Source organism: Chiloscyllium plagiosum, unplaced genomic scaffold, assembly GCF_037043375.1.
Source record: "Chiloscyllium plagiosum isolate Xiang-an unplaced genomic scaffold, Cpla_swu_hap1 HiC_scaffold_3, whole genome shotgun sequence".
Lineage (NCBI taxonomy): Eukaryota > Metazoa > Chordata > Chondrichthyes > Orectolobiformes > Hemiscylliidae > Chiloscyllium > Chiloscyllium plagiosum.
Genome location: NW_028270141.1, coordinates 162,554,942 through 162,579,419, shown reverse-complemented (window position 1 = coordinate 162,579,419; position 24,478 = coordinate 162,554,942). Strand labels below are relative to the sequence as shown.

The window sequence follows — 24,478 nt, the reverse complement described above, 5'->3', positions numbered from 1 at the left end:
CTGCAGCCTGCAATAGCCCTCGATTCTACCAACCAACTTTTGTGTCATTGACAAATTTACTAACTCACCCCTCAACCTCCTCATCCAAGTCATTTATAAAAACTACAAAGAGCAGAGGTCCAAGAACAGAGCCCGGCGGGACCCCACTCAACACTGACCTCCAGGCAGAACACTTTCCATCTACAACCACTCTCTGCCTTCTGTCAGCCAACCAATTCTGAATCCAGATAGCCAAATCTCCTTGTATCCCATACTTCCTGACTTTATGAATGAGCCTACCATGGGGAACCTTATCAAATGCCTTGCTGAAATCCATATACACCACATCCACTGCTCAACCTTCATCGACCTGTCTGGTCACCTCCTCAAAGAACTCAATAAGGTTTGTGAGGCATAACCTGCCCCTCACAAAGCCAAGCTGACTGCCTATAATCACACTATGCTTTGCCAAATAGTCATAAATCCTATCCCTCAGAATTCTTTCCACAACTTTGCTGACCACAGACGTAAGACTGACTGGTCTGTAATTGCCAGGGATTTCCCTATTCCCCTTCTTGAAAAGTGGAACAACGTTTACCTCCTTCCAATCCTCCTGTACGACTCCCATGGAGAGTGAGGAGGCAAAGATCTTCACCAGCGGCTTAGCAACCTCCTTTCTCACTTCCCGGAGTAGTCTAGGATAAATCTGGTCTGGCCCTGGGGACTTATCAATCTTAATGTTTTCCAAAATTTCCAGCATATCAACTTCATCAATCTTGATCTGGTCAGGCCTGTATCCCAGCTTCTCAAAGTTCTCATTCACGACAAGGTCCCTTTCCTTCGTGAAAACTGAAGCAAAAAGCTCATTCAAGGCTTCCCGTATCTGCTCAGACTCCACGCACATGTTCCCTCCGCTATCCCTGATTGGCCCTACCTGCTCACTGAGCATTCTCTTATTCCTCACATATGAGTTAAAACATCTTTCGGTTCTCCCTAATCCTTCTTGCCAAGCCTTTTTCATCTCCCTTCCTGGCTCTCCTCAGTCCATTTCTGAGCTCCTTTCTGGCAAGTCTGTAATCCTCTAAAGCTGTGCTAGATCCTTGCTTCCTCCACCTTCCATAAGCTGCCTTCTTCCTTTTGACGAGAAGCTCCTCTGTTCTCGTCATCCAAGGCTCCTCAATCTTACCCCTTCTTACCTGTCTCAGAGGAATAAATTTGTGCATCACTCACAACAACTGCTCCTTAAATAGTCTCCACATGTCTGCAGTGCCCTTTCTGTGGAACAATTGCTCCCAGTCTGTACTTCCCAACTCCTGTCTGATAGCGTCATAATTTCCTTTTCCCCTATTAAATATCTTCCCTCGGTAACTACTCTTTTCCCTCTCCATGGCTATGCTAAATGTGAGACAGTTGTGGTCACTGTCCCCAAAGTGCTGTCCCACCACGAGATCTGACACTTGTCCTGGCTCGTTGCCGAGCACCAAATCCAAAATGGCCTCTCCCCTCGTCGGTCTGTCTACATACTGAGTAAGGAAACCCTCCTGAACACACCTGACAGAACAGCTCCAGCCAAACCATCTGCACTAAGGAGGTTCCAGTCAATATTGGGAAAGTTGAAGTCACCCATATCAACAACCCTGCGACATCTACATTTTATCAAAATCTGCCCACCTATGAGATCTTCAATCTCTCTCCTGCTATTAGGGGGGGGGGGGGGGGTCTGTAGAAAACCCCCAATGCAGTGGCTGTTCCCTTGCTGTTCCTAACTTCCACCCAAACTGACTCAGTGGACAAACCTTCCTCAACAACCTTCATTTCTGTAGCTGTGATGCACTCTCTGGTTAACAATGCTATACCCCCTCCCCTTTTTCCACCCTCCCTGATCTTTTTAAACATTCTAAACCCTGGAACATCCAGCAACCATTCCTGCCCCTGTGAAACCCACGTCTCCACTATGGCCACACATCATAGTCCCAAGTACTGATCCATGCTCTAAGTTTGTCACTCTTATTTCTGACACTCCCCTTGCGTTAAAGCAGACACACTTTAACCAATCCTTTTGTTTTATTGTGTCATAAACCTTCCCGATAAATTCACTGCACCCTGTCACTGTCCCATCTACAACTGACCCCCTCTCAGACATTTGGCTCCGATTCCCACCCCCCTGCCAAACTAGTTTAAACCCTCCCGAATTGCATGAGCAAATCTCCCACCCAGGATATTTGTACCCCTCCAGTTCAGGCGCAACCCGTCCTTCATGTACAGGTCCCACCTTCCCCAGAAGGTATCCCAATGGTCTAGGTATCTGAAGCCCTCCCTCCTGCACCAGCCTCACAGCCACGTGTTAAGCTACATTTGCTGACTGTGCCTCATCTCACTATCTCGTGGCACCGGTAGCAATCCTGAGATCACCACTCTACTCGTCCTGCTCTTCAGCTTCCAACCTATCACCACTCTACTCGTCCTGCTCTTCAGCTTCCAACCTAACGCTCTGTAGTCACTTTTCAGATCCTCAATCCCTTTCCTGGCTGTATCATTGGTGCCGATATGTACCACGATTTCTGGCTGGTCCCCCTCCCCCTTTAGAATCTTGTAGACCCGATCGGCGACATCCCGGACCCTGGCACCAGGGAGGCAACGTACCTTCCAGGAGTCCCGTTCCTGACCACAAAATCTCCTGTCAATCCGTCTAACTATTGAGTCCCCTATTACTAGCGCTTTTCTATTTCCCACCCTTCCCTTCTGAGCCACAGTGCCAGGCTCAGTGCCAGAGACCTGACAACTATGGCTTTCCCCTGGCAGGCTGACTCCACCAGCAGTATCCAAAACGGTATACTTATTGCTGAGGGGAACAGCCACAGGGGATCTCTGCTCTGACCGTCGGTTCCCTTTCCTCCCCGTGACAGTAATCCAGCTGTCCTTATCCTGTGTCTGGGGAGTGATCACCTCCCTGTACATCCTCTCAATTTCCCCCTCAGCCTCCTGGATGATCCGTAGTTCATCCAGCTCCAGCTCCAGTTCCCCAACTCAGTTTTCGAGGTGCTGGAGTTGGGTGCACTTCCCGCAAATGTAGTCGACAGAGATATGTGAAGTGTCTCTCATCTGCCACATTCTACAGGAGGAACACGCAACTACCCTGACATCCATATCCCGTACTCTGAAAGCTCACGTAGGACTAAACAAGGAAGAGGAAAATAAAAGAAAACCTGAAGAACTGAGCGAGTGTACAGACCTTGGTTGGGTCTCAGGTTTAGATCTCACCTCCCCTACCCCACTGCAACCCCCCCAACCCCAACCCCCCCACCTCAGATGGTTCCCACCTCCCTGCCCAACTCATTTAAACCATCCCAAATCACATAAAGAAATCTCCTGCCCAGGACATTTGTGCCCCTCCTACTCCTTTCGATTAAATTTACAATTTCCCTTGTCATCGTGGTTACTGAATCCTGCCATTCCCATCCTTCTGTTTTGAAGAGCATGCACATCCTGCACTTTAATCAACTGGTTGTTAAAAGCCGTCCACATGCCAGACATAGATTGTCCCTCAAATACCTGCTTCCAATCCACATTCCTCGGTTCCCATCTAATTTGCATTTAACTGGCCTTTGCCCAATTAAGGATTCCTGAGGTGACACAGTAGCTCAGTGGTTAGCACTGCTGCCTCACAGCGCCAAGGACCAGTGTTCGATTCCAGCCTCGGGCAACTGTCTGTGTCTCCCCGTGTCTGTGTGGGTTTCCTCCGGGTGCTCCAGTTTCCTCCCACAGTCCAAAGATGTGCAGGTTAGGGTGGATTGGCTAGTGAACATAGAACATAACCATGCAGTACAGGCCCTTCGGTCCTCGATGTTGTGCCGACCTGTGGAACCAATCTGAAGCTCATCTAACCATCACTATTCCATTATCAAGCATATATTTATCCAAAGACCACTTAAGCGACCTTAAAGATGGCAGTGTGTTCCACACCCCTGTGAATAATGAAACGATCTCTGATATCTGTCCTAAATCAATCACCCCTCAATTTAAAGCTATGTCCCTTCGTGCTCGCCATCACCATCTGAGAAAAAAGACTCTCGCTGTCCACCCTGTCTAACCCTCTGATTATCTTCTATGTCTCAATGAAGTCAACTCTGAACCTTCTCCTCTCTAACGAAAACAGCCTCAAATCCCTCAGCCGTTCCTCGTAAGACTTTCCCTCCATACCAGGCAACATCCTGTTAAACCTCCTCTGAACCCTTTCCAAAGCTTCTAAATCCTTCCTATAATGCGGTGACCAGAACTGTCCACATTACTCCAGGTGCAGCCTTACCAGAGTTGTGCACAGCTGCAACATGAACTCGTGGCTCCAAAACTCAGTCCCTCTATCAATAAAAGCTAACACACTGTATGCCTTCTTAACAATCCTATCAATCTGAGTGGCAACTTTCAGGGATTTATGTACCTGGACACCGAGATCTCTCTGCTCATCTACACTGCCAAGAATCTTACCATTAGCCCAGGACTCCATAGTCCTGTTACTCCTTCCAAAGTGAATCACCTCACACTTTGACACATTAAACTCCATCTGCCACTTCTCAGCCCAGCTCTGCAACTTACCTATGTCCCTATGTAACCTACAATATCCTTCGACACTATCCACAACTCCATCAACCTTAGTGTCATCCGCAAATTTACTAACCCAGCCTTTTACGCCCTCATTCAGGTCATTTATAAAAATGACAAACAGCAGTGGCCCCAAAAATAGATCCTTGTGGTACCCCATGAGTAACTGAACTCCAGGATGAATATTTCCCATCAACCACCACCCTCTGTCTTTTTTCAGCTAGTCAATTTGTGATCCAAACCACTAAATCACCCTCAATCCCGTGCCTCTGTATTTTGTGCAATAGCCTTCTGTGGGGAACCTTGTCAAATGTCTTACTGAAATCCATATACACCACATCAACCACTTTACCCTCATCCACCTGTTTAGTCACCTTCTCAAAGAACTCAATAAGGTTTGTGAGGCACTACCTACCCTTCACAAAACCGTGCTGACTATCCCTAATTAATTTATTCCTCGCTAGATAATTATACATTCTATCTCTTATAACTTTTTCCAACTCTTTACCCAGAACCAAAGTAAGGCTCACTGGTCTATAATTTCCAGGGTTGTCTCTACTCCCCTTCTTGAACAAGGAGACAACATTTGCTATCCTCCAGTCTTCTGGCACTACTCCTATCGACAATGACAACATAAAGGTCAAAACCAAAGGCTCTGGAATCTCCTCCCTGACTTCCCAGAGAATCCGAGAATATATCCCATCTGACTCTGGGAACTTATCTATTTTCACACTTTTGAGAATTGTTAACACCTCCCCCTCATGAACCTCAATCCCATCTAGTCTAGTAGCCTGTATCTCAGTATTCTCCTTGACAACATTGTCTTTTTCCAGTGTGAATACTGATGAAAAATATTTAGTTACCACTTCCCCTATCTCCTCGGACTCCAAACACAACTTCCCACTATTATCTTTGACTTGCCCTAATCTTACTCTAGTCATTCTTTTATTCCTGACACACCTATAGAAAGCCTTAGGGTTTTCCTTGATCCGATCTGTCAATGACTTCTCATCTCCCCTCCTGACTCTTCTTAGCGCTTTCTTTAGGTCTTTCCTGGCTAACTTGTAACTCACAAGCACCCGAACTGAGCCTTCATGTCTCATCCAAGCAAAAGCCTTCTTCTTCCTCTAGACAAGAGATTGATTTAGTGGTAGATGAGCACTTTGGAGAGAGTAACCATTATTCAATTACATTTAGTTTAGCGATGGAAAGGGATAGGTATATGCCACAGGTTAAGAGTTATCGATGGGGGAAGGGCAATTATAATGCGATTAGGCAAGACTGAGGAGGCATAAGATGGGATAGCAAAATGCAGGGGATGGGGACAATCGAAATGTGGAGATGGTTTAAGGAAAAGGTATTGCCATTTTTGACAGGTACATCCCTGTCAGGCAGGGAGGAAGTGATAAGGTAAGGGAACCAGGTTTACTACAGAAATTACATCTCTTGTTAAGCGGAAGAGGGAGGCTTATGTGATGTTGAGGCGAGATGGTTCAGTTGAGGCGATGAGAGAGTTACAGATCAGCTAGGAAGTATTTAAACAGAGAGTTAAGAAGAGCAAGGAAGGACATGGGCAGTCTTTAGCAAATAGAATAAAGGAGAACCCTAAAGTTTTCTATAGGTATGTGAGGAATAAGAGGATGATTAGGGTAGGAATAGGGCATTCCTGATGAAGGGCTTTTGCCCAAAGCGTCCATTTCGCTGCTCCTTGGATGCTGCCTGAACTGCTGTGCTCTTCCAGCACCACTAATCCAGAATCTGGTTTCCAGAATCTGCAGTCATTGTTTTTACCTCGAGGAATAGGGCAGTCAAAGACAGAAGGGGGAGGGTGTGTGTGGACCCTGTGGAGGTTGGAGAGATGCTAAACGAATATTTCTCATATGTTTTCACTCAGGAAAAGAAGAATATTGTAGAGGAGAAGACTGAGATACGGGCTGTTAGACTAGAAAGGATCGAGGTTAGTAAGGAGGAGGTGTTATCAATTCTAGAAGGTGTGAAAGTAGACAAGTCCCCTGGGCCGGATGGGATTTTTCCAAGAATTCTCTGGGAAGCTAGGAAGAAGAGTGCCAAGTTTTTGGCTTTGATCTTTGAGTTGTCATTGTCCACAGGTTTAGTACCTGAGGACTGGAGGATTGCAAATGTTGTGCCCTTGTTCAAGAAGGGCAGCAGAGATGACCCAGGTAATTATAGACCAGCGAGCCTTACTTCTGATGTAGGAAAAGTTTCGAAAAGGACTATAAGAGATAAGATTTATAATCATCTAACAAGCAACAATTTGATTTCAGATAGTCAACATGTTTTTGTCAAGGGCAGGTCCTGTCTCATAAACCTCTGTACGTTTTTTAGAGAAGGTGACCAAGCATGTAGATGAGGGTAGGGCAGTTGACGTGGTGTACATGGACTTCAGCAAAGCCTTCGATAAGATTCCACATGGTAGGCTGTTGGAGGAAATGCAGAGGCACGGAATTGAGGGTGATTTAGCAGTTTGGATTAGAAACTGGCATTCTGAAAGAAGGCAGCGAGTGTGGTTGATGGAAAATATTCAGCCTTGTGTCCGGTTACTAGTGGTGTGCCACAAGGGTCTGTTTTGGGACCACTGCTCTTTGTCATTTTTATAAATGACGTGGCCCAGGCATAACATACGTGGATGGGTTAGTAAATTTGCAGACGACGCTAAAGTCGGTGGAGTAGTGGACAGTGTGGAAGAATGTTACAGGTTTCCGGGGGACTTGGATAAACTGCAGAATTGGGCTGAGAGGTGGCAAATGGAGTTCAATGCAGCTAAATGTGAGGTGATGCACTTTGGGAAGAATAACAGAAAGGCAGAGTACTAGGTCAATGGAAAGATTCTTGGTAGTGTGGAGGTTAGGACACTGTTGGAATGTTGCATGCATTTTTGGTCTCCTTCTTATCAGAAAGATGTTGTGAAACTTGAAAGGGTTCAGAAAAGATTTACAAGGATGTTGCCAGGGTTGGAGGATTTGAGCTATAGGGAGAGATTGAACAGGCTGGGGCTGCTTTCCCTGGAGCTTGGGAGGCTGAGGGGTGACCTTATAGAGGTTTACAAAATCATGAGGGGCATGAATAGGATAAATAGACAAAGTCTTTTCCCTGGGGTCAGGGAGCCCAGAACAAGACAGCTTAGGGTGAGAGGGGAAAGATATAAGAGACCTAAGGGTGGTACGCAGAGGGTGGTATGTGTATGGAATGAGCTGCCAGAGGATGTGGTGGAGGTTGATACAATTGCAACATTTAAGAGGCATTTGGATGTGTATATGAATAGGAAGGGTTTAGAGGGATATGAGCTGGGTGCTGGCAGGTGGGACAAGATTGGGTCTGGATATCTTGTTGGCATGGACAGGTTGGACCGAAGGGTCTGTTTCCATGCTGTACATCTCTGAATCTTGAGAGATCTTGGTGTCCATGTACATAGATCCATGCACAAAGTTGCCACCCAGGTGGATAGTGCTGTTAAGGCAGCATATGGTGCCTTTATTGGTTTTATTGGTCAAGGGATTGAGTTCCGGAGCCGTGATATCATGCTGCAACTGTACAAAACACTAGTGGGGCCTCATTTGGAATATTGGTACAGTTCTGGTCGCCCCATTACAGGAAGGATGTGGAAGCGTTGGAAAAGGTATAGAGGAGATTTACCAGGATGCTGCCTGATTTGGAAGGAAGGTCTTATGAGGAAAGGCTGAGGGACTTGGGTCTGTTCTCATTGGAGAGCTAGGAGGGAATTTAATAGAGACATACAAGATGATCAGAGGATTAGTTACGGTGGACAGTGAGAGTCTTTTTCCTAGGATGATGACAGCAACTTAGAAGGGGGGATATAGCTACAAATTGAGGGGTGATAGATTTAAGACAAATATCAGAGGCAGATTCTTTACTCAGAGTGGTAAGGGTGTGGAATGCCCTGCCTGCCAATGTAGTCAACTCAGCCACTTTAGGGAGATTTAAACAGTGCTTGGATAAGCACATGGATGATGATAGGATAGTGTAAGGGGATGGGCTGAGATTAGTTCACAGGTCGGCGCAACACGAGGGCCGAAGGGCATGTTCTGCGCTGGATTGTTCTATGTTCTATCCCCTGCAGTTTCCTTACCCATCCTGTGCATCCTGAATCTTGCCTAACTGCATCGTAATTGCCTTTCCCCCAGCTATAACTCTTGCCCTGCGGTATATATCTATTCCTTTCCAATGCTCAAGTAAACATAACTGAATTCTGATCACGATCACCAAAATGCTCATCTCCCTCGAAATGTAACACCTGGCCAGGTTCATTCTCCACTACCAAATCTAATGTTGGCCTGTTTACATACTGTGTCAGGATACTCTCGTACACACATTGGACAAAACCTGACCCATCCAAAGTACTCGAACTATAGTATTTCCAGTCAATATTTGAAAGTTAAAGACCCCCATAACAATTACCCTGTTACTCTCACTCCTATCCAGAATCATAGAGTCATAGAATTGAATTGAATTTATCGTAATGTGTACCGAGGCACAATGTACAGCACGGAATCAGACCCTTCGGTCCAACCCGTCCACGCCGACCAGATATCCCGACCCAATCTAGTCCCACCTGCCAGTACCCGGCCCATTTCCCTCCAAACTCTTCCTATTCATATACCCATCCAAATGCCTCTTAAATGTTACAATTGTACCAGCCTCCACCACATCCTCTGGCAGCTCTTTCCATACACGTACCACCCTCTGCGTGAAAAAGTTGCCCCTTAGGTCCCTTTTATATCTTTCCCTTCTCACCCTAAACCTATGCCCTCTGGACTCCCCCACCCCAGTGAAAAGACCTTGTCTATTTAGCCTATCCGTGCTCCTCATGATTTTATAAACCTCTCTGAGATCACCCCTCAGCCTCCGACACTCCAGGAAAACAGCCCCAGCCTGTTCAGCCTCTCCCTGTAGCTCAGATCCTCCAACCCTGGCAACATCCTTGTAAATCTTTTCTGAGCTCTTTCAAGTTTCATAATATCCTTCCAATAGGAAGGAGATCAGAATTGCACACCATATTCCAACAGTGGCCTAACCAATGTCCTGTACAGCTGCAACATGACCTCCCAACTCCTGTACTCAATACTCTGACCAATAAAGGAAAGCATACAAAACGCCTTCTTCACTATCCTATCTACCTGTGAGTCCACTTTCAAAGAGCTATGAACCTGCACTCCAAGATCTCTTCGTTCAGCAACACTCCCTAGGACTTTACCATTAAGTGTATAAGTCTTGCCTTGATTTGCTTTCCCAAAATGCAGCACCTCACATTTATCTAAATTAAACTCCATCTGCCACTTCTCAGCCCATCGGTTCCTCTGATCAAGATCCTGTTGTAATCTGAGGTAACCCTCTTCGCTGTCCACTCCTCCTCTAAGTTTGGTGTCATTTGCAAACTTACTAACTGTACCTCTTAAACTGACATCCAAATTGATAATGTAAATGACGAAAAGTAGTGGACCCAGCATCCATCCTTGTGGCACTCCACTGGTCACAGGCTTCCAGTCTGAAAATCATCTTTGCAATCCTATCCTCTACATCTCTGGAACTATTTGGAGGCTTATAGAAAACTCCCAACAGGGTGACCTCTCCTTTCTTGTTTCCAACCTCAGCCCATACTACCTCAGTAGATGAGTTCTCAAACATCCTTTGTGCCCCCCAATACTGTCCTTGACTAACAATACCACACCTCCCCCTCTATGGGCTAAATTGCCCATAGCATTCAAGGGTTTGTAGGTTAGGTAAATGTAGAGTAACAGGGTAGGGCAATGGGTCAGGGTGGGTTACTCTTCGGAGGTTTGGCGTGGACTTGTCGGGCCGAATGACTTGTTTCCACACTGTAGAGGTTCTATTCTGTGAGAAGGGTCCTGCCTGAAACATCGACTGTCCTGGTCTTCTGATGCTGCTTTTTCCAGCTCTACATTTTATCAATGCTGACTTTCTACCACCTGCAGTCCTCACTTTCTCCAAGTTGCCCAATTAAGATATGCAGTCAGATACTGGAAAGGTGTGAAAAAGCAGGGTAGTTGTGGTGGGTGACTTCAACTTTCCTCTTATTGACTGGGACTCAGATTGAGAGCAATTTGTTAGATATGTCCAGGAGGGCTTTTTGAGACACTATGTTGACAATCCAACCCAAGAGGAGGCCATACTAGACCTGGTATTAGGGAATGAGCCAGTATGGGTAATTAATGTTTCAGTAGGAGAACATGAGGGCCACTCTTATTCTTGTCCATCACTACTCAAAATCTGTAACCACATGTTCAATGGTACTCTCTGTCTGTTCCTAGCCTCACAAGCCTGTGGCATGGGGAGTAATCCTGAGATCACTGACCTCATAGTCCTGCTTTTTAGCTCCCAACCTAATTACAAGAATTGTCTTCGCAAGACCTGTTCCTTCATCCATGTGATGTTAACTCAATATCATACAATTACACAGCTATTCCTTGAGGCTTTTCCTTAACTAATTCATGCTCTATAAATTCAAAGCTGAAAGTATACTTTTTTTTTAATTAAAAGTTCATCTGCTTTGAAAACTGCTCACAATGAATGGTTGTAACAAATCCCACCACAGCAACCTAAAACAATCAATGGCATTCAAAATCAAACAATCACAACATGAAAGAAGAGAATTCAATTTCCCCGATCTCCCGATGTTGATTAATGGATCCTTTAAAATGTTTCAGAATCAAGATCCCATTTTCACCAAAATGAATGCACTCTTTCTTGGAACGTTCCCTACCTGAGGTTTTCTTCAGTGGTGGTGGTGGTGGTGAGTAGAGAAATCAGCATGCATTTCAGCTCCATTTTACTGCTGCTGCTCACTGTACTTTTTAAAATTCATACATGGGACGTGGACACTGCTGACTATCCCAGTATTTATTGCCTGTCCCTAGTTGCCCCCTTGAGAAGGTGGGGTTGAGCTGCATTCTTGAACCGCTGCAGTGCGTGTGCTGTAGGTTGACCCATAATGCCCTTCGGGAGGGAATTCCAGGCTTCTGACCCAGTGACACTGAAGGAATGATTATATGTTTCCCAGTCAGGGTGGCGAGTAGCTTGGAGGGAACTTGAAGGGGATGGTGTTCCCATGTACCTGCTGCCCTTGTCCTTCTAGATGGAAGTGATCATGGGTTTGGAAGGTGCTGCCTGAGGATCTGTGGTGAATTTCTGCAGTGCATCTTGTTGATAGTACACACTGCTGCTACTAAGCGTCGGTGGTGGTGGAGGAATTGGACATGCTGTCAATCAAACCAGCTGCTTTCTCCTGGATGGTGTTGAGCTTCTTTGAGTGTTGTTGGAGCTGCCCCCATTCAGGTAAGTGGGGAGTATTCCATCACACCCCTGTCATGTGCCTTGTAGATGGTGGACAGGCTTTGGGGAGTCAGGAGGCGAGTTACTCACCGCAGTATTCTTAACTCTGACCTGCTCTTGTAGTTATTACGTTTATGTGATGAGTCCAGTTGAGTTTCTGATCATGGTAATCCCCAGGATGTTGATAGTGGGGGATTCAGTGATGGTAATATGATTGAAGGTCAAGAAGCAGTGGTTGCACAGTCATTGTCTGGCTTTTGTGCAATGCCATTTGACAGCTCAAGTCTGGATACTGACCAGATCTTGCTGTATTTGAACATGAGCTGCTCCAGCAACTGATGTGTCATTTTTTAAAAATTCATTCACAGGATGAGAGTATCACTGGCTGGGCCAGCAATGTCTTGCCCATATGGCTGTCAAGAGTTAGCTGTTGCTGTGGGTCTGGAGTCACATGTATACCAGACCTGGTAAAAATGGCAGTTTCGTTCTCTAAAGGGCATTAGTGAAACAGACTGGTTTTTCAGACTCTTAATTCCAGATATTTATTGAATTAAAATTCCACCATCAGTCATGGCAGGATTCAAAGCCCCAGAACATTACCTGGGTGTTTAGATTAACAGTCCAGCAATAATACCACCAGGTTATCACCTCCCTGGTGCTGAACACTGGGTAATCAGCAGTGAACATCCCCACATCTGACCTTATGATGGAGGCAAGGTCACTGATGAAGCAGCTGGAGATGGTTGGGCCTGGGACACTCCCCTCAGAACTCCCACAGAGATGTTCTGGAGCTGAACTGACTCAATCACAACCATCTTCCTATGTACCAGGTATGATTCTTACCGGTGAAGAGTATGTCCCCTGATAAGCACTGATTCTGGTTATGCTCAGGCTTCTTGATGTCACACTCAGTCGAATGCAGCCTTGACGTCAAGGGCGTCCTTCTCCCCTCCCCTCTGGAATCCAGCTCTTTTGACCAAAGGCTGGAGTGAGGTCAGGAGCTGAGTGACCCTGGGGGAACCCAAACTGGGTGTCACTGAGTAGGTTATTGCTGTTTGATAACACTGTTGATGACACCTTCCATCACTTTACTGAGGATCGAGAATAGACTGATTGGGGAGTAATTGGCCAAGTTGGATTGATCCTGCATGGGAGACTGATAGCAAAGGTAAGAGCCTGTGGGATTGATCCAGAACTGGCCGAGTGGCAGAAAGCTGAGGGTGATAGTCAAGGGGTGCTTTTGCAACTGCAAGTCTGTGTTCAGCGGGTCCACAAGGGGCCTTGGTTGAGGCCTTTGCTATTTATGGTCTATGTAAATGATTTATACTTGAATGTCGAAGGGCTGATAAATAAGGTTGCAGATGATACAAAAGTTGGTGGGGTGATAAATAGCAAGGAAGGTAACCTTAGAAACCAGGAGGATGTGTCAGGGTTAACCAGGGGTAAAGAGAATTCAATCCATATAAGTGTGAGGTAGAACCATTTGGGTAGAACAAACAAAGCAAGAGAATACTTGGTGAGTAAGGCCTTGGGAAGCATCAAAGATCAGCTCTGATGAAGAGTCATCTGGACTCAAAACATTAGCTTGCTGTCTCTCCATGGATGCTTCCTGAGCAGCTGTGATTTCCTTTTCAGTAGCGATTCCAGCATCTGCAGTAATTTGCTCCTATGAAGATCAGAGGGACCTTGCTGTGCACATACACACGTCCCAAGTGGATAACATGGCTCCGACGACTTGTCTCTATAAAGCCTGGCACAGAGTTTAAGATTATGCTGGAAATGTATGAAATGTTGGTTAGGCCACAGTTCGAATATTGGAAACACATTAAAGAAGGGATGTGACTACATTAGAGAGGGTGCGGAGGAAGTTTACGAGGATATTGCCTGGCTTCAAGAGTTTCAGTTATGAAGAGAGGTTGGGTAGTCTGGGGTTATCTTCCTTGGAGCTGGGAGATTGAGGAGTGACATGTTTGACATCTATACAAATATGAGGGGCCTTGATAGAGTAGGTAGAAATAAATGTTCCCTCTTGGTGAAGGGATAAATGACGATAGGGCATAGATTTAGGGTAAGGGGCATGAAGCTTACAGGAGATGTGAGGAAAGTTATTTTCACCCAGAGGGTGGTGGGAATCTGGAGCTCACTGCCTGTAAGGGTTGTACAGGCAGACACCGTCATCACATTGAAGTCGTACTGAAATGTGCACTTATAACATTGACACACACAACACTATGGGCCATTTGCTGGAAAAGAGGATTAGCACAGTTAGGTGTCTGGTTTTGACTGGTATAGACTCCATGAGCCAAAGGGCCTCTTTGTGTAGATCTCTATGTCCTTTCATTATTCAGCCCATACCTTTCCTAGTATCAAATAATTTTTGTTCTAATTGTTATCTGTAAACATTGCCCGCTACTGATATTGCATCAGCTGAGCTATATTTGTTGGGTATTTCGAGTGAACAAAGGTATATCATGTTATAATGAATTTATGTATCTGTATTTTGATGCTGTTTGCTGCAAGTTATGTAACTTGGAGTTCTTGGTTGGACATGTGGGTTTGTTTGTATGTTTGGAGTTGAGGGAGAACTCCAAAACCCATAACCCCACTCAACAGAGAGTACCAGTGTTTCTAGGCTACTACCTAGTGTAGGTCAGGCAGCATCCGAGGTGCATGAAAATCAATGTTCCTGATGAAGGGCTCCGGCCCGAAACATCGACTCTCCTGCTTCTCGGATGCTGCCTGACCTGCTGTGCTTTTCCAGCAGCACATTCTCAACTCTGATCTCCAGTGTCTGCAGTCCTCACTGTCATCTACTACCTAGAGTACTTAAGGTGAGGACTTTCCAGATTGATCAGTCTGGACTAGGGAGTTTTTCAAGAGGTATCTTTCTCCAAATGTTGGAGAAGTCTATTAATAGAGAAAAATGTGTTAAGGAGCAATCCTAAAACAAGGAGTATAAAGTAATGAAATTATCACAGATCAAAGTGTTGGGGATGCAGTCAGTAGAGAAGAAATGAAGTTATTTGAAGTTTAAAAAAGGATAAGGACCTGAAACAGCACATTCCAAACCCACGACACTTCCATCTCTAAGGACAAGGGCAGCAGTTACATGGGAACACCACCCCCTCCACGTTACCCTTTGAGCCACTCATCATCTTGACTTGGAAATAGATTGCTGCTCCTTTATTTTTACTGGGTCAAAGCCCTGGAGTCCCTTCCCTGGCAGCACTGCAGGGGCTCTTACATCCCAAGGACTGCAGCAATTCAAGAAGGTTGCTCACCAGCACTTTGTCAGGGCAATTAGGGATGAAAACTGACCTTGTCAGGATTACATACAGGAACACACAGGTTAATGCAAACATTAGTCTTGGACACTATGAGCTGAGTGTTACCTCATGGTTCCGATCATGAAAGGCTGTGCTAGCTGTACCACAATAGCTCCACTTCCCAGCTGGTGACAAGTGTAACCAGAATCCCAATCGTAATTCTTTGTATCTCCATTTAACAGTGCATTTCGAGTGCGACTGACTCCTTCCGTTACTGTGGCACTGGCACCAACTGTGGCCACGTTTTCTGTGGGAACTAAAGCAAAATTGTGTTAAATACAACCTCAGTAAAATCTCAAAACAGAGAGGATCTGCAGGTGGGTACGTGACTGTAGGGAAAAGTCAAAGGGCTAACAACAAAGTGAGAGAACGAACAAAAGTGGTTTTGCCAAGAACAAGTGAACATTTTTGGCAAAACCATCAAAGGTAAATAGGTTACATGTATGGCTTCTCCGACGTGAAGCCAAGTGCAAGACGAGAGCTCCAAAACTTCAATATCAAGAGTTTAAGCATGTGAAAAAAATCAACAACCTGAGCATGGAGTGGAGTGGGAGCATCGGGGCATTCGTGGTCAAAGGATGAACTGGGTTAGAAGAATTATGGACGAGGATGTCAAAGATGATTCAGGATTTGATAAGAAGGAAAAGAGAGGCTTTTAGCAGGTACAAAGGGAGCAAATCAGTAGAGGCTCTAGTGGAGTACAGAAGTGCAAGGGGTATCTTTAGCAAGCAGGGGCTGAAGGACAACTAACTTGGTACTGCTAGTGGGAGGCAGTCAAGAGTGTGATAACGAGTGTTCAGAGGCATTATGTTCCTGTTAAAAAGAAGGGGAAGGCTGGTAAGGTTAAGGAACAATGAATGAATATTGAGGTTCTATTCAAGAATAAAGAGAATCTTATTTTAGATATTGACAGCTAGGTTCAACTGAATTTCTTAATCAATCTAAAGTGTGTCCGGGCATTCTTAAGAAATAAATAAGGAAGGCAAAGAGGGGATATGAGAATAGCATTGGATTATCATTAACCTTATCTGCCAAAGGGACTCTACAAATACATTAAGAGCAAGAGGCTCACTAGAGAAGGGTGAGGCCTCTTAAAGATCAAGGAGGTTGTCTTTGTATTGACCCCCAGGCAATAGGAGAGATATTAAATAAATAATTTGGTTTGTTTTTACTGTGGAGAAAGAACTGGAGTCTAGAGAATGCAGAGAAATAAACTTTGGTGTTTTAAAAACACTTCACATTTTAAATGAGCAAGTTCGGGGAGGTCTTAGAGAATATAGAGGCATATAAATCTCTGGGACCTGATCTAATGTATCCCAGACTGTTCTGGGAAGTAAGGAAGGAAATTAAGAGACCCCTTGCAGAAATATTTGCATCATCTCATACCAAGAGTGAGGTGCCTGCTGATTGAAGGATGGCTAATGTTGTACCTTTGTCGAAGAAAGGTACAATCAAGGGCGTAATTGATCTGTGGAGCTTGTTCAAGGAGCAACTATTGAGTGTCCTTGATAAGTATGTACCCGTCAGGCAGGGAGGAAAGGGTCGTGTGAGGGAGCCGTGGTTTAATAAGGAATTGGAATCCCTTGTTAAAGGGAAGAGGGCGGCCTATGTAAGGATGAGACGTGAAGGTTCAAGTGGGGCGATTGAGAGTTATAAGGTAGCCAGGAAGGACCTGAAGAGAGAGCTAAGAGCAGCAAGGAGGGGACATGAAAGGTCCTTAGTCGGTAGGATTAGGGAAAACCCTAAGGCTTTCTATAGGTATGTCAGGAATAAAAGAATGACTAGGGTAGGAATAGGTCCAGTCAAGGATAGTAGTGGGAAGTTGCGTGTGGAGGCTGAAGAGATTGGGGAGACACTGAATGAATACTTTTCGTCAGTATTCACTCAGGAACAGGACATTGTTGTCACTGTGAATACTGAGTCACAATTAAGTAGAATGGATGGCTTTGAGGTATATAGGGAAGAGGTGTTGGAAATTCTGGAAAGGGTGAAAATAGATAAATCCCCTGGGCCTGATGGCATTTATCCTCAGATTCTCTGGGAAGCAAGGGAGGAGATTGCAGAGCCATTGGCCTTGATTTTTATGTCCTCGTTGTCTACAGGAGTAGTGCCAGAAGATTGGAGGCTAGCAAATGTGGTTCCCTTGTTCAAGAAGGGGAGTAGGGATAACCCTAGTAACTATAGGCCAGTGAGTCTCACTTCTGTTGTGGGCAAAATCTTAGAGAGTATTGTAAGGGATAGGATTTATGCACATCTGGATAGGAATAATGTGATCAAGGATAGTCAGCATGGTTTTGTGAAGGGCAGGTCGTGCCTCACAAACCTTATTGAATTCTTTGAGAAGGTGACTAAGGAGGTGGACGAGGGGAAAGCGGTAGATGTGGTGTATATGGATTTTAGTAAGGCGTTTGATAAGGTTCCCCATGGTAGACTACTGCAAAAAATACGGAGGTATGGCATTGAGGGTGAGTTGGAGGTTTGGATTAGGAGTTGGCTGGCTGGAAGAAGACAGAGGGTAGTAGTTGATGGCAAAGGTTCATCTTGGAGTGCCGTCACTAGCGGTGTTCCGCAAGGATCTGTTTTGGGACCATTGCTGTTTGTCATTTTTATAAATGACCTGGAGGAGGGGTTAGAAGGTTGGGTGAGCAAGTTTGCGGATGATACGAAAGTCGGAGGAGTTGTAGACAGTGAGGAAGGATATGGCAGGTTACAGCGGGATATAGATAAGCTGCAGAACTGGGCAGAAAGGTGGCAAATGGAATTCAATGTAGCTAAGTGTGAGGTGATTCACTTTGGTAAGAGTAATAAAAAGATGGGGTACTGGGCTAATGGTCGGATACTTGGTAGTGTGGATGAGCAGAGGGATCTTGGTGTCCATGTACACAGATCTTTGAAAGTTGCCACCCAGGTAAATAGTGCGGTGAAGAAGGCATATGGCGTACTGGCTTTTATTGGTAGAGGAATTGAGTTCCGGAGTACTGAGGTCATGTTGCAGTTGTATAAGACTCTGGTGCGGCCGCATCTGGAGTATTGTGTGCAGTTTTGGTCGCCATACTATAGGAAGGATGTGGAGGCACTGGAACGGGTGCAGAGGAGGTTTACCAGGATGTTGCCTGGTATGGTAGAAAGATCGTATGAGGAAAGGCTGAGGCACTTGGGGTTGTTTTCATTGGAGAAAAGAAGGTTTAGGGGTGACTTGATAGAGGTGTACAAGATGTTTAGGGGTTTAGATAGGGTCGACAGTGAGAAGCTTTTTCCACGTATGGAGTCAGCTATTACAAGGGGGCATAGCTTTAAATTAAGGGGGGGGGTAGGTATAGGACAGATGTTAGGGGTAGGTTCTTCACTCAGCGAGTCGTGAGTTCATGGAATGCCCTGCCAGTAGCAGTGGTGGACTCTCCCTCTTTATGGGCATTTAAGCGGGCATTGGATAGGCATATGGAGGATAGTGGGCTAGTGTAGGTTAGGTGGGCTTGGATCGGCGCAACATCGAGGGCCGAAGGGCCTGTACTGCGCTGTATTCTTCTATGAAAGGTTGTAAGGAGAAACCAGAGAACTAGAGACCTTTGAGTCTGACTTCAGTTGTGGGTAAATAGTTGGAGGTGGTTATAAAAGATAGGATTTATGAACATTTCGAGAGGCAAAAATTGATTAGGGATTGTCAGCATGGTTTTGTGTGAGGAAAATCTTGTCTCACAAACTTGATTGAGTTGTTGTGGTTCTGTTCGCCGAGCTGGAAATTTTTGTTGCAGACGTTTCGTCCCCTGTCTAGGTGACATCCTCAGTGCTTGGGAGCCTCCTGTGAAGCGCTTCTGTGGTGTTTCCTCCGGCATTTATAGTGGCCTGTCCCTGCCGCTTCCGGTTGTCAGTTTCAGCTGTCCGCTGTAGTGGTTGGTATATTGGGTCCAGGTCGACGTGTTTGTTGATGGAGTTTGTGGATGAGTGCCAAGCTTCTAGGAATTCCCTGGCTGTTCTCTGTCTGGCTTGCCCTATGATAGTAGTGTTGTCCCAGTCGAATTCATGTTGCTTGTCGTTTGCATGTGTGGCTACTAAGGATAGCTGGTCGTGTCGTTTCGTGGCTAGTTGATGTTCATGGATGCGGATCGTTAGCTGTCTTCCTGTTTGTCCTATATAGTGTTTTGTGCAGTTATCCTTAGTAGCCACAACGCAGACGACAAGCAACATGAATTCGACTGGGACAACACTACCATTATAGGGCAAGCCAAACAAAGAACAGCCAGGGAATTCCTAGAAGCATGGCACTCATCCACAAACTCCATCAACAAACACATCGACCTGGACCCAATGTACCGGCCACTACAGCGGACAGCTGAAACTGACAACCGGAAGCGGCAGGGACAGGCCACTATAAACACCGGAGGAAAGATCACAGAAGCGCTTCACAGGAGGCTCCCAAGCATTGAGGATGTCACCTAGACAGGGGACGAAACGTCTGCAACAAAAATTCCCAGCTCGGCGAACAGAACCACAACAACGAGCACCCGAGCTACAAATCTTCACCCAAACTTTGAACTTGATTGAGTTTTTTGAGGAAGTTACCAAAAAGACTAATGTTAGCAGAACTGTAGATGTTGTTTATTTGGATTTTGGTAAAGCCTTTGACAAGTTTCTGCTCGGTAGACTAATTAGTAAAGTTAGGTCACGTGGGACTCAGGGTGAGCTTGTCAATTGGATACATAATTGGCTTAACAGCAGGAGAGAGAGTGTAATGGTGGAGGGTTGTTTTTCAGACTGGAGGCCTGTAACCAGTGGTACTCCATAGGGGTTGGTTCTGGGTCCTCTGGCATTAGTCATTTATATAAATGATTCGGATGGCAATACAGAAGGCATGCTTAGTAAGTTTGCGGACCACACCGAAATTAATGGCATTGTGGACATTGAAGAAGGTTTTCTAAGATTACAAAGGGGTCTTGATTAAATGGGTCCCTCTGCCATGAAAAATGGCAGAGGGAGTTCAATCTGGATAAATACAAGGTATTGCATTTTGGTACAACAAACAAGGATATGGCTTATACAATTAATGGTAAGGCCCTGGTAGTGATGGAGGACAGAGGGACTAAGGAGTTCAGGTACATAACTCTTTGAAGTTTGCATCACATGTAGACAGGGTGGTTAAAAAGGCTTGGGCAGACTTGCCTTCATTGCTTAGTCCTTTAAGTACAGGAATTGGGACGTCATGTTGAGGTGGTGCAGGACATTAGTGAGGCCTCGTCTGGAATACTGTGTCCACTTCTGGTCGCCCAGTTATAGGAAGGATATGATTAAGCTAGAGAAGATTCAGAAGAGATTTACCAGGATGTTGCTGGGTATGGAGGGTTTGAATTATAAAAAAAGGCTGGATAGCTGGGACTTCTTTCACTGGAGCGTAGGAGGTTGAGAGGCGACCTGATAGAAGTTTATAAAATAACGAGGTATAGATAGAGTTAATGGTAGTTGTCTTTTCCCGAGGATGGAAGATTTCAAGGTTAGGAGACACGTTTTTAAAATGAGAGGAGAGAGGTTTAAAGAAAAACAGGGGAGGCAATTTCTTTACACAGAGGGTGGTTTGTATGGGGAATGAGCTTTCTTAGGGAAGTGCTGGGTGTAGGTACAATTACAATGTTTAAAAGACATTTGGACAGGTACATGAATAGGAAAGCTTTGGAAGGATATGGGACAGGAGCAGGCAGGTGGAACCAGTTTAGTTTGGGATTATGTTCGGCATTGACTGGTTCGACCAAAGGGTTTGTTTCTGTGTCGTGTGACTCCATAAGAGGTAAACCAAGAAACTACAGGTCAGTCAGTCTAACTTCAGCTGGGACAACGACTGAAAGCAATTCTGAGGGACAAAATTCATTTACCCTTAAGGAGGCAGGGATTAATCAAGAACAGTCAAGTGCTGGTTTGTTAAGGGCAGATCATGTCTGAGCAACATTTTTTCCAGAGAGGCATTTGGTTAAGCTCCATTCAATACAATCATGGCTGGTCTTCTAACTCAGTTCCCTGCTCCCACTTCTTCTCTATATCTGTTGATCTCTTTAGACCTAAATACAATATCTACATTTTTCTTAAAAGTCTTCAATTTTTCTGGCCTCAAGTTTCCTGCAGCCGAGCATTCTATAGGCTCACTCAGAGTAAGACATCTCTCCTTATCTCTGTCCTAGAAGGCATATCCCACATCCTTCGAGTATAATCTCTAGTCTGAACATCTCAGTCATTGGGAACAACATGTTAGAACTTTATAACTTTCTATGAGATTTCCCTCCTACCCCATTCGTCTGAATTCCAGCTTATATAATCCTAACTGACCCAGTCTCTCCCTGTACATCAGTCCTGACATACAGTCATAGAGATGTACAGCACAGAAACAGACCCTTCAGTCCTACCTGTCCATGCCGACCAGATATCACAACCCAATCTAGTCCCACCTGCCAGCACCCGGCCCATATCCCTCCAAACCCTTCCTATTCATATACCCAGGAGAAAGTGAGGACTGCAGATGCTGGAGATCAAAGCTTAAAAAATGTGTTGCTGGAAAAGCGCAGCAGGTCAGGCAGCATCAAAGGAACAGGAGAATTGACATTTCGGGCATAAGCCCTTCTTCAGGAAGGGCTTATGCCTGAAATGTCGATTCTCCTGTTCCTTTGATGCTGCCTGACCTGCTGCGCTTTTCCAGCAACACATTTTTAAGCTATTCATATACCCATCCAAACGCCTCTTAAATGTTGTCACTGTACCAGCCTCGGTCACTTCCTCTGGCAGCTCATTCCATACATGTAACACCCTCAGTGTGAAAACGTTGCCCCTTAGGTCCCATTTATATCTTTCCCCTCTCACCCTAAACATATGCCCATAGTTCTGGACTCCCCCACCCCAGGGAAAAGACTTTGTTGACTAAGATGACAGAGAAGTACTAGAAATTATTTAACTCATAAATTTGTATAAAGTAATTAACTAAGCAGAGATGGCTGGTCAGGTGATGTGCTGTAGCTGTATGATGTGGGAGCTGGCTGATCCCATTGTGAACGGCAGTGACCACATCTGCAGCAAGTGTTGGTTGCTGGAAGAATCCGACTCAGAGTTGATGATCTGGAATCTGAGCTTCAAACACTGCGGCGCATCCGGGAGGAGGAGAGTGACCTGGATGCTTTGTTTCAGAAGGCAGTCACACCCGGGAGATTAAGTAATTCACATCTAGTTAGTGATCAGGGCCCTCAGAGTGTGACTGTAAGTGAGGCAGGTAGGGGGAACCTGAGTTCAGGAGTGCAGGAGTCTCAGCCCCTGACCTTGTCCAACAGGTACGAGATTCTTGCTCCCTGTTCGGATGAGGAAAAGGGCTCTGGACAGGATGAGCCAGCTGACCATGGCACCATGGTGCAGAAGGCCATTCAAGAGGGGGGAGCAAAAAGACAAGTAGTTGTTATAGGGGATTCTATAATTAGGGGGACAGATAGTATCCTCTGCAAGCCGGATCGGGAGTCTCACATGGTGTGTTGCCTGCCCAGTGCCAGGGTTCGGGGCATCTCCGAACGGCTTGAAAGGATATTGGAGCGGGAGGGGGAGGATCCAGTTGTTGTGGTCCACGTTGGGACTAACAACATAGGCAAAGCTAGGGTGGAGGACCTATTTGGGGATTATCAAGCACTAGGAAGGAAATTGAAGAAGGTCATAATCTCTGGATTATTGCCCGAGCCACGTGCTAATTGGCAAAGGGATAAGAAAATTAGGAAGTAAACACGTGGCTAAGAGATTGGTGTGGGAAAGAGGGATTCCATTTCATAGGACATTGGCATCAGTTTTAGAACCGGGGGGGGATCTGTACTGATGGGTTGGTCTCCCCTGAACCGATCTGGAAGCAGTGCTCTGGTGAACAGGATAAATAGGGTGGTCACTAGGACCTTAAACTTGTGAGTCGGAGGGAAGGGAAAGGGAAAGCAACAGGGAGTATGGAGCCAAGTAGAAAGATAAGCAGCAGGTTAGCATGTGTGCAGGGTTTAGGTTCAAGGCAGACTAGGACTGAAGCAAAAAGGAAAGAAAACTTAGTCATGGCTGACAAAGGAAGTCAGGAAATGTATCAAAGAAAAAGAGAGAGCCTATAAAGTGGCCAGGAGCACTGGGAAATCAGAAGATTGGGAGGACTACAAAAACAGAGGATAACAACGAGAGAAATAAGGAAGGAGAGGATCAAATATTAGAAATTATAGTACAAGTTTCTTTCAATACATAAGAAACAAATGAAAGGCAAAAGTAGACACTGGGCCACTAGTGATGGGAGATAAGGAAATAGCTGGAGAACTTAATAAGTACTTTGTGTCAGTCTTCACAGTGGAAGACATGAGTAATATCCCAACAATTAAGGAGAGTCGGGGGCAGAGTGGAGTATGGTAGCCATTACAAAAGAGAAAGTGCTAGAAAAGCTAAAAGATCTAAAAATTGATAAATCGCCTGACTCCGATGGGCTACATCCTAGAGTTCTGAGGGAGGTAGCTGAAGAAATAGTGGAGGCGTTGGTTGTAATCTTTCAAAAATCACTGGAGTCAGGGAAAGTCCCAGATGATTGGAAAATTGCTGTTGTAACCCCCTTGTTCAAGAAAGAGTCAAGACAAAAGATGGAAAATTATAGGCCAATTAGCCTAACCTCGGTTGTAGGTAAAATTCTAGAATCCAGGGTTGAGGATGAGATTTCTAAATTCTTGGAAGTGCAGGGTCAGATTAGAACAAGTCAACATGGATTTAGTAAGGGGAGGTCGTGCCTGACAAACCTGTTAGAATTCTTTGAAGAGGTAACAAGTAGGTTAGACCAGGGAAACCCAGTGGATGTGGTCTACCTAGACTTCCAAAAGGCCTTTGATAAGGTGCCACATGGGAGGCTGGTGAGCAAGGTGAGGGCCCATGGTGTTCGAGGTGAGCTGCTGGGATGGATTGAGGATTGGCTGTCTGACAGAAGGCAGAGAGTTGGGATAAAAAGTTCTCTTTCAGAATACCAGCCAGTGACAAGCGGTGTCCCGCAGGGTTCGGTGCTGGGGCCACAGCTGTTCACATTATATATTAATGATCTGGATGAAGGGACTGGGGGCATTCTAGCGAGGTTTGCCGATGATACGAAGATAGGTGGACAGGCAGGTAGTACTGAGGAAGTGGGGAGGCTACAGAAGGACTGAGACAGTTTAGGAGAGTGGTTCAGGAAATGGCTGATGGAATTCAATGTGAGCAAATGCGAGGTCTTGCACTTTGGAAAAAAGAAT

At 45.4% G+C, this 24,478-nt stretch overlaps 1 protein-coding gene across 1 annotated transcript in view; it reads right to left on the bottom strand.

Annotated features, from left to right (window-relative positions):
* btbd9 (BTB domain containing 9) overlaps window positions 1-24,478 on the bottom strand; it is a 169,695-nt gene that overhangs the window by 37,975 nt on the left and 107,242 nt on the right. The window contains exon 6 of the mRNA XM_087976845.1: window positions 15,300-15,489. Within this exon, the coding sequence (XP_087832971.1) occupies window positions 15,300-15,489 (190 nt within the window). The remainder of the gene's footprint in view (window positions 1-15,299; window positions 15,490-24,478) is intronic.